The following is a 13,211-nucleotide window of genomic DNA, read 5'->3' as shown; positions in this document are numbered from 1 at the left end:
TTGTTAGATAAAACGTTCATCCCTTGACCGCGACTACGTTCGGCGACTGGTTGTCGCCTCGAGCCCGAGCTTACTATCATAAATCTCAAATAAGTACAGTCGAATCGAATGACAACAGTTTCTTAATTCGGCTATGGTGAAATCCAAATTACAATACTAGGGGTCTTCCCAAAGTTCCGAAGGGAAGGTTCCAGTATTCTTTCATCTCCGACATATATATATATATATATATATATTCGGTTTAATAAATTTAATTTAATAAATTTAAACCGTCAAACAGGGAGGGCTTAATCTGCAGGCAAAAAGAAGAAAAAGAAATAATCATTTACAAAGCGAACGACCATTAGCTAATTCCAATTTAAAAATATAGCTATAGTCAAAGTCATTTTGAACAAATGTTTCCTGTACGCGTTACCGTTTGGCATGGACGAACGTCTCGGACGTTGATGTCCGTACATTTATATATATATATATATATATATATGCAGTTCTGATAATCATTTTCAACTCGCACAGGGAAGAAACATCATTGAGGCTACCGCGAATTAAATTCGCGTATCAAGTAGCAGGATAGATACGATTCATACGAAGCTTTGCGTCGTTATTCGAGGTAGGAAAAGCTTTAGCAGTGATATCGAGAAAAGCGAAACTACGAAATCATCGCTGTCGTCGAGACAGAAATTGCTGCGAATATCGCGGAAAGCAGAGCGACGGTAAAGAGTATTACAGGAAAAAGTTGTTCGGAATATTAGCCTTGGCAAACATATTTCAAAGCCGTTGAATATGGCGAGATTGTCCGCTTTGTAAATATTTACCGAAAAACATGTCGTACGAAGCTGGGCAATAAACGCGTTTTTCCACAGTTACAAACAAGTATCGTACGTATGAAACAAGTAACGACGAATTTTCCATTCCACGGCACGCGACAATTGACCGTATTATCAGCGTTTCGTCAGAGTTTCAAGAACTGCGTTTTCTTTTCTGTATTTATGGTTTCGCAACTGTAAAACGGAAGGTTTATTCTGGAGATGCGAGTTCGCGTGAACAACTAGCGCAACGAGTAAAAACACGCGGTTTTTGCAACTCGATCGAATTGTTAGCAACTGTGTGTACGAGATCGTATTACTCCCATCGTTGATCGATGTCAGGCTTCTATCCGAGCACAGGGACAACGTTCTCCAACGACCAATCAAACATACCAGATAATAATTTTTCATTGTATCATTATTGTAGCTATTAACGACACGGGCTTGTTGTCGCATGATAAAAAGCATGCAACTGCGCTGACACGATAATACAGCGAACTTTTGCACGCTGCGATGGAAAACGCGTCGTTACCTGTTTCGTACGAACGATACTCGTTTGTAATTCTGTAAAGAAACGTCCGTTGACGAACATTATATAAAGTTCTTCCTTCTTCTTCTTCTTCTTGTCTGTAAATCAACTCCTTACAATTTGACGGTTTAAACACACGGTTTTCGCACACCCCGTATATACAGGATGCAACGGAACAACGTCTGAAAGCGAGAACAACGCGAATCCTTGTGGAAAAATGAAGAAAAAGTATAGGATAAAACGTTCTCATTTTCGACTTGGAGAATCGAGTCTGAAAATTTATCAAGTATACTCGAACTGTATCTGAATATCGGTTCGAATAATAAATTTATTTAATTATATAATTAATTTATTACAAAGGAAATACAATCTGGATGTGAATGTTAAATGGAAACAAATTTTGCTAAGTTGAAAATCGATCGTATCGTAATTACCACGACTCGTTGTTTACAGATTAAAAATCTGTTTTACGAATACGAGGAGCTATATATCTACTATTATTAATCAATTTTTATGAAAAATTTCGTACGATGCGCGGATAAATTCTAATTTGATAAATTGTTGGAAACGTGGAAAATTGAATGCAATAAAATTACGTGGCACGGTTTACACGGTTGCAACTTTATGACCCACTTAGGTCAAGTAGCAATGAAATTTATTGCATATATCGGAAATTCAAGGCACGTAATTGGCAGTTTATAAACAAATTATTTGTTCTCTTAATTAAATTGCCCGCGTCGAAAGCTGTGAAACGTTTTTGTATCGAAATCGAAGAATCCAACATCGCGATCCTATGAATCGAAGAATGCGACGTAAATGTTCGAAGTATGGTTGAGAAACGATAGAAAATTCCAAGTGTTACGCTGTATTTCTCGTTCGATTTGAATCGAAATTTTAATGAGGAACAGCGCCGATTGATATTTAAAAGTGAAACGGTTAAGAGCAACGATACAGGTTTTGTTAAAAGCAATTGGTCTATTTACCTCGCTGTTTAAACGGGTTTGTTTGACGTTACTTTGATCAATTTCCATTGACACTTTTATAGATAGCATTCTTTTTTACGGATGGAAAGCCGTCTGATGGAAATTTGTCTGAAATGTCCGTCGTAAAATTGCATTTTCGCGGGCAACAGAAAACAATGGAATTTTGTACAAAAGCGCAATACTTTAATTAGCGCAAAATTCCATTTTCCCCGCTGGGAAATTGAATTTTCTATTAAAGCGTGATACGTTTAATCAGCGGTGGCGTAAATTCAACAAACTAACAACTGGAATATTGACTTGTCACAATTTTGTGACACCGTATATGTCGTTGATACGTTCCAGTCTGGTCGTATTTACAATTTCAGAAATTTTGCAACTATTTTTTCATTTTATCCGTAACGAGAATAGCGAAGATAAGACAGGCAAACGTGGTAAAACGTTGATAATTCGGTTACAGGGAAATCGAATAAATTCGAAGTTGAAGAAAGTAAGAGAAAGTCGAAACGAAGCAAACGCGATTCCTTAAGCCACGATGTTCAGGGATTTTATAATCTTTCCGGTGACGTCTTCGACGTGGAATACCCAGAAGCTGAGAAATTGATTCTGTACGATGAAAAAGACGATGTCTCCACAGAATACAACGATACAATAGTGGAAGAATTATCGATCGACGTAAATCCTGTTGAGAAATGCTCAGTTGGTATGACCGCTAGTTACTAAAAGGTTACTAGGGTTGTGTTGGTACGACTCCTAACGACGCTCTTTTGTCATAGGAGTCGACCACGCCTTAATTGCTAAGACGCATTGGGAGAGTTTAAACGTTTGCTGTGTGATTTGGTGTTTTGTATAAGAGAGAAAATAAAAGGTGTGATAACCAATCCGAGTGGATCCGAGATTGATTATCAACCCCAACCTATATAAAATAACAAATCCCGAGGAAATTGGATACTTCTCTGGTCCTAAATGGCAAAGGAACAGATTATCAAGTAAGTCAAATATTTTTCCAAATGCCATTCTTGTACAATCGTTGCTTTTTTACTTACCACGTACAATATAGCGGTTAATAAATTAACGAATCATCGAATATTACTGAAAGAAAGAAATTGTACTGATATTCCAATCTATCGTGTACAAAAGTAATAATAACAGCATGTAATATAAGAATAGCTTATCTTCAGCCTTAAAAGGAACTCGGTTTACAATTATTCTCCCTATTGCGTTCCACTCTCGCTTGATCTTCTACACGTTCATCTATATTTCGCTGTTTTTAATTTATTTTATTATTCCCTGTCTATTACACATATGTATATTGTCCATTGCACGAATCTTTATCTATCTTGCCTAATTTAATGTAAAAAAATAGAAAAATAGACAAATTTGCTGGAGGAATACGTTTACCAAAATTTGTCAAGAATTTTAAAGAAATTTGCAGGATGAAATTCACGGTGATACCGAATTGATATTTTTGAAATTATACTTTTGAAATAATTATTTATATCATAATAATTATTCCACGAATACTTGCTCGTAGATATTAATTTATGCTTTTAATAATCATGCGTTTAAGCTATCAAGTCGAGTCGAGTAGACTTTCTAATTTCGTTGAAGATAAGTCGATTTCTAAGATAAGTCATTTCTAGAGAAAAGACCAACTGCTAAGGATTCGCCGCCACGATGGCTAGAGCTTGGAATAGCTGCTGATTACTCCGTGGTAGATTTTCATGGAATTCGAGTACAGCAATATATCTTGGCTCTTTTAAACATCGTAAGTAATACCAAACGAAATTCTGTTATTATACTTAGATATAGAATACCTTCTCCTACATATGTACGCGAGCAACCGGGAAACATAGGGCAGAGTTATGCGTATCTCTGTATTTTCAAGGTACGCTACTTGCTTTCAAACATCTCGATCGTATACTCGGATGGAAGCTCTGTATTTTCTGTTTACACTGTTCAAAGCTTACACGTATCTTTTAAAGAGTTCTGCAAATAATTTATCCGTAATGGAATTTTGTAATCGATTAATTTCAGCCATTCGGTAATTGGTTTTCCAATGCTGTTGAGATTAATAACGTACATTTCCTAAGATAAATATAACGAATAAAATTAATTTTTTAGGAAAATTATATAAGATACGATGTATTTACGAGAGTTTTGAATAATAATTTATTTGTAAGGCTGTAATACTGTTTTAACGCCTGTTACATTTTCGTACGTATTTTAATCCTAGGTCAGTGCAATTTACATGGACCCATCGCTCGAATCCAACATGATTCTAGTGATCGTACGAATGATTTTATACGCGGAAAAACGAGACGTTATGGTAAGCGATTTCCATTAAATTAAATCATTTAACTAAAGTAGTAACTATCTGAGATACGCATATGCGAGTGTCAATTATTTTATTTTCTACTTATCTGTACAGTGTATGGTATATAAATTATATAGGTCAAAATATCTGCGCATGACGTTTTAGGTCGATAAAATGCAACGAGTTCCATTTTGTTAAATTGGACAACCGTGAACGATCCCTTGGAAACAAATTTCCAAACAAACAATTTTCACGGATCATTGACAAACCTCGCATTTATCGTGTATCCGAAATATCTGTATAATCGACTATTAAACCTTTTTCATCTCTTAAGAATCTTAATTTAATGTTATAGACCTATGATAATATCATTGATATACGACACTTGCGATTCCTTTTACTTTTCTTTTTCTGCTATTCTTCTCTGCTGTTGAATCAACATTTCAACATTTTTCAGGAAGATTAAAATACTAATAGCGTTACAAGTTACATTTGATTACAATCAACAACACGATTACTTGCACATATATTTATTATCATTGACGAATATTTATATATAGTATATAATGCATGATGTAATAATAAATATAATATATTCGTAATATTTGCTAGCTTTTATTAAGAAAATATTAAACGTTGTCGTAGGTCCGCCGTGGCGATGCCAGACGATCTCTCGAGAACGTGAACAAATGGAACAGAAAGATGCTGTCCTCGAAGGACGTAAATCACGATGTTGCTGTATGGTTGACGCGATTAGATATAGGAGGTCCTTCGAGATCGTGCGCGTTAAATCGAGACGAAGGCTTGACCAGCGCCTTTATCATCGCTCACGAAGTAGCACACATGTGAGTGTCCCACATGTTGGGATATCGTTGGCAAACTGAAATATTTATAACTGGCCTGGGTATTTACGCAGAGACCGTGTGCTATTTATTTATGCAAATACGTACTTTTACGAGAATAATTTGAAAAATGAAATCTCCATAGGAGAACTTATTATCTTTACCGAATATCACAACGAGTACTGTACTTTGAATCTGCCATAGATTTTTGCGTATTATGTGCGTTCTTGCATTCCTCCTTTCACCTACGATGGCTCTTAAACAAGAAACGATATCGTAACGAGAAATACAACTTAGCTGAGCGTCCACTTTGGTTCCACTAGTGTTGTCCCATACGACTTTGTGTTTGACCTCGCTATTAGGGGACTTTTTACCCAACGTTTCCTTCACCGCCTTCACTACCTTCGATTTATCGAACTTGAGACTTAAACTGGCCGTTACTAAATCTTCCGGCTTCTTCGACATCGGTTGGTGTCTCTTCGTGAACCAATTCGACGGTGCCATAAAGGTCGAAATAGCGGCTTTCGAGGATCCGCTAGGCTTACTTTTAGCTCCGTGCAATGTCGACACGTCGAAGCTGTTGGAACGGAAGCTCTTCGATCGACTTCCTTTCTGTTCGGTCGTTTTTCCGGGCCAGTTTGATTTGCTACCGTCCCGCGAACTCGGCGCTTCCTCGCCGCATCGGTTGATTTCCGTCGCGGAAGACGCTAACGAGCTTAGGATCGATCTCAGATCCGTATTAGAGCAGACAATGCCCGCAGCACCGGAAACGGATGCACTCGCGGCTCTTGGCAGTTCCGAGACGCGCTTTCGGAGAGAAGACGTCGGCGAAACCGACGGAGTAGGCATTTCAGAGAATCGTTGTTTCGGCTGTTGAGTGTAACGTTGAGCGGAACTGTTACCCTCCAGCGGCTGTATTTCGTACACTTGCTCCGTCGACGTCCTGTACATCCTTAAGCGCACCTGGCAAACGGATTGCTTTTATTCGAAAGACAGTTTCTTTTTTATCATAATTCGTGCGTTATGATACATGTTTCGATGATTGAGCCGTTAAGCGTGACAAAGCGATGGAATTGTTTTGCACAGAAATTCTGGTTCTAAAATTATGTTAGGGATTCTAGGGCGTAATAACATCTTGGAACGCAAAGTTATCGATGTGTCGATGAAAGTTAAGCGAGCTTTATCGAAGCACACGTTCGAGTCTTTGGGCGATTGCTAGGAATACGCGTAATGTTCTTTTCTGTGAGCTGAAAAGTTGAACGACTATAAAAGGCGTTTGTAGAGGATTTAAAAGCGGAAGAAGAAGCGATACAAATGTTTAGAATCAGAAATTATCTGTTTATATAGAGATCTGTTTGATGCAAGATCTAAAATCAATCAAATCGGATTGTATGGATTGTGTATTTGTCTGTGTTAATCCTTTGACGTCGATACCAATGATGTATATAGCGAATGGCGGTTATCAGCCAAGATTATGAGCACGTACGCAAATAGACTAGAATATTTTGCAAGAATGAAATGTCTTGGTATGGTACGCTTTAATCTATCTATCCAAGTCAAAATAAGTATAAAAATCGCGTGGCAATCAACATATTTAAAAAAAAAAAAAAAGAAAAAAAAGAGGAGAAACAGATGCTTCTGATTGTTTTTTAGTGCATTTTCATAAAATCTTCTAAATGTTTAATTCTCATAGAATAAAAGGGAGAGTATACGTTTGAATCTCAGCAGATTTTATTAATTCTTTGAAACCATAAATACAATATGAGTATTACATCAACTTTAGTTCATACATGTAACAACATATTATTCTGCATGTAGCAGTTACATTTAATGAAACATTTACTTATCCAATAAATCCATATTCTCTACTAAACGTTCGTTTATTAATAAAACTGCCATAATCGTCCACGCATTGTTCGCTTCCTTAATTATTTTTCAAAGTATAACGATAATCAATGATGCAACAGAAATATCACGTAACATCCCAACAATCTTACATGAGATTTTAGCTGTTTTTACTATACAAATTAAGTCATTATTAAAATAAGTCATTATAATAATAATATATATATATATATATATGTCGGAGATGAAAGAACACCGGAACGTTCCCTTTGGAACTTTGGGAAGACCCCTAGTATTGAAATTTAGATTTCACCATAGCCGTATTAAGAAACTGTTGTCATTCGATCCGACTGTATTTATTTGAGATTTATGATAGTGAGGCGACAATCAGTCGCCGAACGTAGCCGCGGTCAAAGGGATGAACGTTTTGTCTAACAAAGGCATGAAGTAATTCTATAGCTCTTCTTAAAAGAAATACTTGGGACAGGGCACGACGGTAAACGTTTCAATGGTTTCTGCCCCGTGGCTCGCCACACGCAGACTTTGTCCTTCGGGTAAGATGATTGCCAGATGCCAACGCATCTTCACAGTATATGTTTAGCTGCGCGAGGACCGGCTACGAATATTAAGTTTCAATTATACAAAGTCTTTCAAATAGACAAATAGCCTGTGACCCAACTATGGGAAGATAAGAGAAATCTATCCTTCCACGAACGACGCTTCCCGCTAGCAACTTTTCCCAAGGACAGCTAATATCTTTCTCTAACCACCAACATGGAAATTGACCAATTAACAGCAACGTCAATTTCCCACACCCTTCGAACGGAGACTTTTCTCCGCGAATCCGATGATCTCGTGCCCTTTTTTTTTTTTTTTTTTTTTGCGTGGGGAGGGGAAAATGCTATTACGCGTGCCCAGTGACCCGCATCACTGGGTTATGTGGGAGTCGGTCGGTTGTCGTTGCCATACCCACTAAAAACCCCTCCTCCTTCTTCCTCCGCTTAGAGGGCAGACAACCCCGGTAAAACCTGTCGGCAGTCATCAGGGTTGTCCTTTCGTGCCCCGTTGTATCTACTTCTTCGGGCAGTTACTGCTCATGTCGTCCTCTCAGCCAGTTCAGAATACTGGACTGGTCTCCTTCTGCGGTTTTTCGTTGTTTCGTGTTCTTGCCCTCATTGCTTCACGTAGTTGTTGTTTCGCTCGTTCTCCTCCTTGCCTCTTCCCAGGCCCTCGCTGTCACCCTCCTGTGACACATGACGGTCTTGCAGAATTGCCTGAATTTATTCCAGCTCTCGTTCTTGGCGGTCAACGTGGCGATCAGATTGCCCACGTCTATCTTCCCGCCCAGAGCGTTCTCCAGCTCGATCCTTCTGTCCGTCCACTTCGGGCACGCGAAGAGGGCGTGCTCTGCACCGTCGTTCGGGTCTACACAGTCGAGACAGTTGCTGTCGCTGTCCTTGCCAATCCTTTTCCTATAGACACCGAAGCTCCCATGCCCGGTTAGCAGCTGCATGGTGTGGTGATCGATGTCCATCTTCTTTTTAGTAAATAGCAGCGCACTCGGTATTAATTTCTTTGTGATATTTTCCTTTTTGTGGTTGTTCCACTCCTTCTGCCAGTCCTCTTGGGCCTTCTTGCGAATCGCCTCCAGTTCCTCCTTCAGCTTGCAGCCGTCATCCGTGCCAATCCTGGACCCATGGATCTTGTTCCTCTCGTAGGTCTCTCCGAGCATCTTTATCTTTATGTAAATCGGGAGATTCCCGGTCAACACGCAAAGTGCCGCGTGGGAGACGGTACGGTATGCCGGCGTTGTTATGCACAGGGCCGTTCGTTGTGCTCGTTTCAGCTTTTTCCTGTTCTTATCGGTATTCGCTGCTCTAGCCCACACCTGTGCTCCGTAAGTTACGATGGACTCCCACACGTTGTAGTAGAGCCTACGAGCCAAGCTGGGCGGCCCGTTGATGTTGGGTAGAATTCCCCTAAGGGCTCCCATTAACATGTCGACTCTATTACACACCATCTCGATATGCGCACCGAACCTTCGACTGGAGTCGATGACGACTCCGAGATCTCGTTCCCTTAGGCACACCCATCATAGATTTCTTCGACAGCGTCACCGCGACGGAGAGCCACTCACTCTAGTGCGATCTCATCGGCAATCGACCTGTCTTTCGTATACGTAATAATTGCCCCTTGCTCTAACATACAGTGTAACTTAGACGCTAACGAAGGGTAAAGTTCGTCATCCCGTTGACCGCGGATTCGTTATTGAGCCTAGGATCATCGTCATTTGCTTCTCGAGTATCTAATTATCGCGATTACTTGTCCAATTCCATCATAGTCATATTTGCACTAGTAAATATCTCCTCTATTGCATAACGATCACGTCTAGCGCCAATAGGGATTCGTTTCACGCCCTTATCCCTAACTCTAATCTTAACGCCAACCCGACATATATATATATATATATATATACATACATATATATATTTTATACATACATACATATATCAATTTTTATACACACAATTATACATATTCATTTTCATTTAATATTTTCATTTAATAATTTAATAAACCTTCGTCCCGCAAAGGCAAATAAATTCACGCATAACATTTCTCTTCAGCGGCATTGTTCTAGGATTGTATTTGTTGAAAGAAGGATAGCATTAAGCGCTGGAATAAAGAATGACGAATCGTTATTCTTTAACCATCGTACTTAGACTCATATTTATTGAGCTACTTGTATTTTAATCGAAGTCTAATATCCTCCATCTGTAGGCGTAAATATTACTGCCGTTGTTAATGTCATTTTAAGTTTTACTACTGGAAAGGACATTTAAGTTTGAAGGCAGGCAAGTCTACTGTTCTTAAAGCTGACATTTAGACATCTAAGATTTTTTGTGTCTTTATTGACAAAAATATATTTGACTTTGCATATCTAAAATAAAGGATTTGCGTTATCTAAAATAAATAGATCATCTTTCTTTAGAAAATTCAATGTGGTGAAATTAGAATATGAGATAAAAGAAATACTATGCATACTTATTGTTCTTCTTAAAAATTAAAGGAATACTCATAATCCTAAAACATCCTTTCTATGTTGTACTAGATATATATACAATTAAAATGTGTAATAATGTGAATGATAAACTAGTTCGAATAATTATTTTGCTTAAACGTAAGTTAATTGAAATCAGATGAATGTTATACACGCATTATACCGTGCATTATGAACTATTGATTGATTGATGCTCATATTTAATTATTAACGAGAAAATTAGAAAAATAAGATTGAATTTAATCTGTCCTTCTTATATTTATTAAGATGAGTTCTGGGGCTTGAAACACTCGAGATTAGAAATTTTGATTAATGTTTCACATTATGACTGGACGCTTGTTGTAATATCTTTTGTACGAGATACACTATACATACACAAGATCAAAATGGAATTTCGAAACGGTCGTATCGTTCAACAAAAATCTCTTTTATGTTTGATCCTCTTCATAAAAATGCAATTCTCCTTTACAGAACATCATATAACATTTATTGTACGATATATTGTTCAATTATATTTCGAAATTTTCAGCTTCGAATCTTTGTTTAATTATACTGTAGAATTAAATATCATGCGTTATTTAAATATAAAGATAGACTAAACTTTTGTCCACATTTATTAAAGCTGTATCAACTGAGATGTTTAAATTTGCGAAATTTCATGGACTTTTATATTTAATTTTTCATCATGAATCCCGCTTTGCGATACAATACATATTAGATTTATAATATCTTAAATTTACAGTACCAATGCTGATTTCATCTGAAACTATTTGTTTGCAAATGATATCTTTCTTCGTTGGAATTACCCTTCACTTATAAATTAATAATTATTAACATTGAACAGTATTGTTAAACTTCAATAAAAATAGGATCGATAACTAAATGTTAGTTAAAGAAACTTCCTATTACAGGTATAACAAATCATATTGAATTTTGTTTAGAAAACAATAATAAAAATGGGTGTCTTTTTGTGAAAATAATTTACAGCATATCACTCGACTTATTCATATAAGAGACATTAGTTTGTTTAAATACCCTGTTGCACCCTTTTATTCATTTTCAACCCAATTTTTTCACAACATTAAAAAATATTTTAAGCCTGAAGAAAAACATGAAAAACTTCTTATTAGCATGATTTCATGCTAAACATCCTCTTAAGATATTATAAATCTTTCTTGTTTACTAAAACCAGAGCCTAACTGAAATATACGAGTATCGCAACAGGATTAATCGTAATACATGATTAAATACAAGCAATATGTAAGCTATATTTTTACTTTTTACTTCAGAAATAAATATTTCACCAGCATCGTCTTTAGCTTAAGGAAAATAAACTTGTGAAATTTAATTTAAAGCTTCGTAAAACATGGAAATGTTGCAGGATAACAAATCAGAAAAGATATATTAAATAAATCACAGTTCAGGTATCTATAACATGTGATTCTCTTAACAAATCTGTTTCATTCATCAAGCAACTGCAAAATTTCCGTAAAATCAGAAGCGGTTTCACAAATTATAGGCATTCGTAAACATGATAGATAAGAGTTAGTATCGCGGCGTTTTAGAGTATCTATGAGCGTAATATGGAAAGTAAAAAGATGTATAATAAAAATAGTTCACTTTCCAAGCTATCACTAACATTGTAACGAATTATTATACATATAACGGCTCACGAAAGTACTCGGACGCTTACAGAAACTTTCCATGAATATTTTGTTGAAGCTTTTCATGAATTTCAAGATGCATTAGGCTGTCTCAAAAGTTTCTTTCGTTTTGTTCTATTACTACAAAATAGATCATACATAAATCGATAGAATAATATAAAACAAAAAGTGTCGTGCATCTATTATTTCCTTATGAAACGAAAGAAGCTTTTGAAACAAATGTAAATAGGAATTATAAGATGCTTATTGATTACCATCGGTATTTGGACAGTTAATTATGTATTGTATAAATAAGTCACAATATTTTTAGTAGGAGCATTTTTACCCGTAATCAATCATATGTTTAAAAATACTCTTTACATTGTACATTAGTTTTTTGCTATGTGTACGTCTGCAATAAGCATCTTCTAGCTTCCATATATATATTTCCAAATTAGTCTCAATTTTTACCGGTGTAATCATGATAGACACGTCTCGTTACATTGAAGTGAAGTGAAGAAAAACACTAACACACATAATATATATTCGCAAAAATCTTCTATCTAATATTTTCGTCAACTACTGTATACACATTTATTAGATATTTATGTGAGATTAAAATCGACAGATACGATAAAAGAATATTGTAGAGGTATAGCAATAAGAAAATACAAGGAAAGTATAGCTCGTTAATTTGAATTACACCAGATTGTCAGTCATCTATTAGGTCGTGTTAATCTCTGAATAAATTCTTAAATAAATAAGTGTTAATAAAGATAAAGATAAAGAAGTGTTAATTAAACTAGAGACACTTAACATTTATTAGCATTTGTTCTTCCCCATTACTTCTTGAATAGGTCCTTTAGGGAAGAACAGAGAGACGGTTCGCTGGATTCCGTCTGATTCCGATTTTGATTCTTGGTATTTGAAAACCAATTTGTCACTTTGCCTGACATTGGTTTGTTCGGAGATACCGAGGGCTTTCCGCTCGACCCGGAAGCCCCCGTATCGTTTCCCTTTTCCGCCGTTAACATCTTCTCAATTGCGCTACCAAATACCTACGGACAAAATTGTTCTTATAAATTTATGAATATTATGTATTTACGTATTTGAATGAAAATTTTTATGAAACGAGATTTCGCGTTAAAATACGTAATAGTAAATACGATAATTTACACGTTCTTTTTA

The 13,211-nt window shown here is 36.5% G+C and overlaps 2 protein-coding genes across 10 annotated transcripts in view; one reads left to right on the top strand and one right to left on the bottom strand.

Annotated features, from left to right (window-relative positions):
• The window catches only part of LOC126926795 (uncharacterized), a 336,576-nt gene that overhangs the window by 310,383 nt on the left and 12,982 nt on the right, over positions 1-13,211 (bottom strand). For 4 of the 9 annotated variants that reach the window (XR_007714869.1, XR_007714870.1, XR_007714868.1 and 1 more), the window contains exon 2: positions 12,841-13,081. The exons of 1 other annotated variant lie outside the window; for it this stretch is intronic. Coding sequence is in view for 2 of the 8 variants with exons in the window: in XM_050743147.1 (XP_050599104.1) it covers positions 12,866-13,081 (216 nt within the window). In the remaining 6 variants the exon portion in view is untranslated. Of the gene's footprint in view, positions 1-9,847; positions 9,996-12,299; positions 13,082-13,211 lie in introns of those variants that run through there. 4 more of the 9 variants (XR_007714873.1, XR_007714872.1, XM_050743147.1 and 1 more) reach the window with 3 other exon arrangements.
• LOC126926830 (A disintegrin and metalloproteinase with thrombospondin motifs 3-like) overlaps positions 3,204-13,211 on the top strand; it is a 305,556-nt gene continuing 295,548 nt past the window's right edge. Inside the window, exons 1-2 of the mRNA XM_050743221.1 lie at positions 3,204-3,304; positions 3,959-4,083. The gene's annotated coding sequence lies outside the window, so the exon portion shown is untranslated. The remainder of the gene's footprint in view (positions 3,305-3,958; positions 4,084-13,211) is intronic.

The sequence above is a fragment of the Bombus affinis genome, unplaced genomic scaffold, assembly GCF_024516045.1.
Source record: "Bombus affinis isolate iyBomAffi1 unplaced genomic scaffold, iyBomAffi1.2 ctg00000059.1, whole genome shotgun sequence".
NCBI lineage: Eukaryota > Metazoa > Arthropoda > Insecta > Hymenoptera > Apidae > Bombus > Bombus affinis.
Note: the sequence above shows the minus strand (reverse complement) of the source record. Positions and strands in the feature narration are given on the sequence as shown.